Here is a 4,279-nt window from a genome sequence, read left to right on the forward strand (position 1 = left end):
AAAAAAGTAAATACAATACATCCAACAAATACAACGAATAGAGTTCAAAACAAGTCTGCGTTTAGCTGATGACAGTATTCTATAAAAATGACTTGCATTCCGATTCTGACATCCAAACACACAATATTTTTAGAAATACATTTAGAAGAACTGTACTGTAAATTTGCTGTAAATGTCCCTTTGGATTATTTTTATACGGCACCCATTCACATCCTGATCTCAGATGGACCAAGGGTGAGTCGTTACCACGAAAATATTGGCGTTTGTGGAGATTTTCCAATTAAGGAAATAACACGCTGGATCTTATGCTTTGTGTTTCCTTGTTTGCCCTTCGTGAACATGCAGAAACACGCAGCAGGCGTAAACAGCCTGTCTCAAAGATCAGATCAAGCAGACTTCCTGAAACAGACCGAGACTGGAGACTCACGCTGGTGACTTTGCGGTAGATCTGAGCGGCGTTCTGGCACTCTGAATACGGGTACTCGGACGTGGCCATCTCCAGCATGCACATGCCGAAGGCGTAGACGTCCACGGACTCGTCGTAGTGCTCCTCGTACATCTCCGGGGCCATGAACTCCGGCGTGCCTGAGGAGAACATTCAGCGAGGCTCAGTAAATCAGTATATTATGATCATGTGACACTGAAGACTGGAGCAATGATGCTGAAAACACAGCTGCGCTTCACAGAAATAAACGATACTTTAACACATCTTCACATAGAGAGCCGTTAAATTAAATAGTAGAAATATAACATCATGCTGCTCGTTGCTGTGTCTACACGCAGTCTCCTTCTACTTCTTCGCGTGTGTTAATCATGGAGCGCTGCCTCACCGATCACGCTCTTGGCGAAGGAGGCCCTCTTGAGCGTGGCCAGACCCAGGTCCCCGATCTTGACGCTGCCCGTGGGGCCCGTGATGAAGATGTTGTCACACTTCAGGTCCCGGTGGATGATGGGAGGAGTGCGCGTGTGGAGGAAGTGCAGGCCTTTGAGGATCTGACGACACCAGCTGCGCAACACTTTGGGTTTCATCACCTTGAAGCGCTTCAGATACTTCAGAAAACACACGCACGTTACTTACACGTAAACCTAAAAAAAAGAAACTGGCCTGCCCTGAAATATATTTAAAGAAGTCTGTCATCAGCAACATCGTCTGAATTCAACACATTGATAAAGTTAAAAAATAATATGAAACCTACTTCAACCTTACTACTTCATTATTAACATCGCAATCGTTAGTTAATGCACTGTGAACTAATATGAACAAACTATGAATGACTGTATTTTTATTAACAACGAGGAACAAATACTGTAATAAACGCAGTGTTCACTGTTCATTGGTGTTAATTGATACATAACTATGCTAATGAAAAACACCTTACTGGAAAGTGCTACCAATAAAGGTTTTTAGTGTGTTCCTCAAGATATTTTGACCACTGTACCTTTAAATGGTGCTCGTCACCAATCATTAAATGATAAAGTGAAGAGGAAACAACTTGCATTTCATAGTTTTTGTTTCATAAACGCCTGAGCTTGATGGTGATTCTCTAAAGGTCACTGGACCAGACCGGACTGGACTCACGTTTTGAGCGTGCCGGACGTCATGAGCTCTGTGACCAGCACGATGCACTTCTTGCCCTTCAGCGGAGACTCCCAGAAGTCATAGAAGCGCACGATGTTTGGGTGCTGGAGTCCCTTCAACATCTCAGCCTCCTCTTTAAAGCGCTGTCTCTCCACCTTCGTCAGCTTGCGGTCCTGAAACACACGCGCCACCAATCACAGTTTCTTTTATGCCAAAAAGCATTAGGTTTAAGTAAAAATCATGGTCTGTAAATATATTAAAAATGCATTGCTAAGAGCAACTTTAAAGGAGATTTTCATATTTTTTTCAGATTTTCAAAAATTCTAACAAACCAGACATTAATGGAAAGATTCCATGATGCATTAAATCTCAATTTCACGGCTGGTTCTGCGGTCCATCTTCACACACACACACATATCAGTGCTGTCAAAAGATTCGATTGAATTTCCACTCACAACAGTGTCTCATTACAGAAGTCAAGTGTGCTGACTTCAAACCAGAGTACATGTGAAAGCGTTAGAAGAGTGTGATGAAGGTGCTGGGTAGTCTTCTGAGCTCCAGCCGTCTCATGTATTATGCAGAGTCTGTCCTGAATGCTCCACCTCGCGCTCGGGAATAACGCTGATGAAGAACTGCGTTCATCTGGTTTATTTTTAAAAAATACAGCTCTGTTGACAAATCCAGCATATGCCGGTTAGGTATGTTTTGAAGCACGGCGGCTTAAACCAGCACAAACCAGCACAAACCAGCTCGTGACCAGCGGCTGTGCTTCAAAAACACACCTAACCAGCATGTGCTGGACTTTTCAACACCAAGGAAAAGGGAAATATTAGAAGATTTTTAAATTGTCGGACCCGTTTTATCTCAAGTGTTTTAACTATTTACATGAAAAGCGCTTGCCGTGTTCATTCACATTTTTTACATTGTATTTTTATTCAAAAACACACGAATACCCTAATATAAAGTGTGGCCATGTCAGATTGTAAAATGATTGCTCTGATCTTACATTAGTCTTTCCCAAGGTCTCTTTTTCAATGTGGTCTGTACGTAAAAACAGAAAAGAAAGCAGTTCCTGGTGTGAACGCCGCTCGGCTCCCTCTTCATGAAATCCTCAGCGCGTCTGTACACGACATACGCTCAGGGCCAGGGGTTTGTGAGCAACAGTTACGGCTTGGCAAGAGTCGCCCGCTGATCGTCTCGTACTCCAGTCTTCAGGAAGCTCTATTTATTTGATATTCAGTTTATGATTACGCTTTTAAAAGGGGTGTAGAAGCACAACTCAAGCCCGGCGATTCAGTGTTTTCAGACAGACAGCTCTAAACATGGGCTGTTAAACTCCCAGGAATGAATCGATACGCCCCGCGCAGCTCTATTAGCACACACGGACCCACAGGAGCTTTATCGATAGAGCTATAATACGTGCAGACACACTCACAGTTGAGCGCACAGAGGAGATCTGCGCATGTTTCCCTTCCCCGAACCTGTGTGAGAGTGTGTTCACGCTTCATGAATAAACCACTGTCCTCACACACGCAGCGAGGCGGCCTTTGTTTAGTCAGAAGGACACTCAGCACAAGCTATGAGAGGCGTGCCTTACGCTGATTTTACCACACCTATGCAGTATGCAGCGTAAGTATTAGAGAACAATATAAACTATAGCGCTCTGCCCAGTGCATTGATTAAACCTGAATACACAATAAAGCCCCCAGGAAACAGCTTGACAAGCAGTTTTCTTTCTTCTCATTTACAAACAGGAAGTACTGGACTGAAGGGCCATTTAATTTCTACACTAAAGTGAACAGGCTTTAAACGGTCATCAAGCTGTTGGTTGCTCTTAAAGGGGCAGTACACCCCTTTTTTTTCCTGTGGTACACAATAGGTCATATTTTTCCCAGAGAAGACTTTAATATAAAATTCCTGCTATGCATTTTTAAACTGCATGCTATTGATCGTACCACGCAGGTTTATTTTCAATTACTAAACACAATATATGAATGGTTTAGACAGTGCTGGGAAGGTTACTTTGGTAAATGTAAAAGGTAACAGATTACGAGTTACCATATTGAAAATGTAACAAGTCGTGCAACTATTTGAATTGCTTAATTAAAGTAATATATCTGATTACTTTTGATAATTTTTTTGATTTCTGTGCTTTCGAAAGCAACTTACAGATAAGGAAAACACTTATTCAGCCCTTAGTAATAGTTATGATTTTCATAAGGAACTGTAAGTTAAATTGAACTTAACACATTTTTTCTAGTTCCGTTTCTTTTGTAATTAAATTGCATAACGCATAACGAGTTACTCTCCAGCACTTCTGATAATGAAGTGTGCGAATGCTGCCGAGTCTGAAGCGTCTTTCAGTCTGTGTCATGAACTCAGTGGCTTTCAGTGCACTACTGACCTCAGCGCTTTACTCCGGCCCTGAATGGACGTGTTTTGATTGCATTGAGTCCTGACTGACCCACTGACCTCAATCCACACATCAGAACAATCGGTCCGGTGACCCTGACCTCCACGAGACTCTCTATGACACACGCTGACGCTGGACACTTCCAGACATCAGATACAGGTGTGACCGTCGAATCCATTTCATCAGCTTTGAGTCGTAGTGAGCATACTAAAAATGCACGAAACGCTTTGGAGTTTGAACCCGGTCTAAAAGCAGATAGACGGAGAGCTCGTGCAGCGCTGTCTGAA

General features: G+C 42.8%; 1 protein-coding gene across 1 annotated transcript; it reads right to left on the reverse strand.

The window, feature by feature from the left end:
* Positions 1-106: 106 nt before the first annotated feature.
* On the reverse strand, positions 107-2,358 carry LOC122335466 (serine/threonine-protein kinase WNK4-like). The gene is made up of 4 exons (XM_043233350.1): positions 2,035-2,358; positions 1,580-1,752; positions 831-1,051; positions 107-585 (listed from the first exon to the last, which is right to left on the reverse strand). The coding sequence occupies exons 2-4, from the start codon at positions 1,699-1,701 to the stop codon at positions 281-283; spliced, it is 648 nt and encodes a 215-aa protein (XP_043089285.1). The 5' UTR covers positions 1,702-1,752; positions 2,035-2,358; the 3' UTR covers positions 107-280.
* Positions 2,359-4,279: the final 1,921 nt, after the last annotated feature.

This window comes from Puntigrus tetrazona, unplaced genomic scaffold (assembly GCF_018831695.1).
Source record: "Puntigrus tetrazona isolate hp1 unplaced genomic scaffold, ASM1883169v1 S000000779, whole genome shotgun sequence".
Lineage (NCBI taxonomy): Eukaryota > Metazoa > Chordata > Actinopteri > Cypriniformes > Cyprinidae > Puntigrus > Puntigrus tetrazona.

Bases quoted from the DNA above. Each gene is read 5' to 3' on its own strand.
- LOC122335466 (XM_043233350.1), bottom strand. From the start codon at position 1,701: ATGTTGAAGGGACTCCAGCACCCAAACATCGTGCGCTTCTATGACTTC. The intron at 1,052-1,579 runs GTGAGTCCAGTC...GTGTTTTCTGAA, and splicing joins ACGTCCGGCACGCTCAAAAC to GTATCTGAAGCGCTTCAAGG. The intron at 586-830 runs GTGAGGCAGCGC...TGTTCTCCTCAG, and splicing joins CTTCGCCAAGAGCGTGATCG to GCACGCCGGAGTTCATGGCC.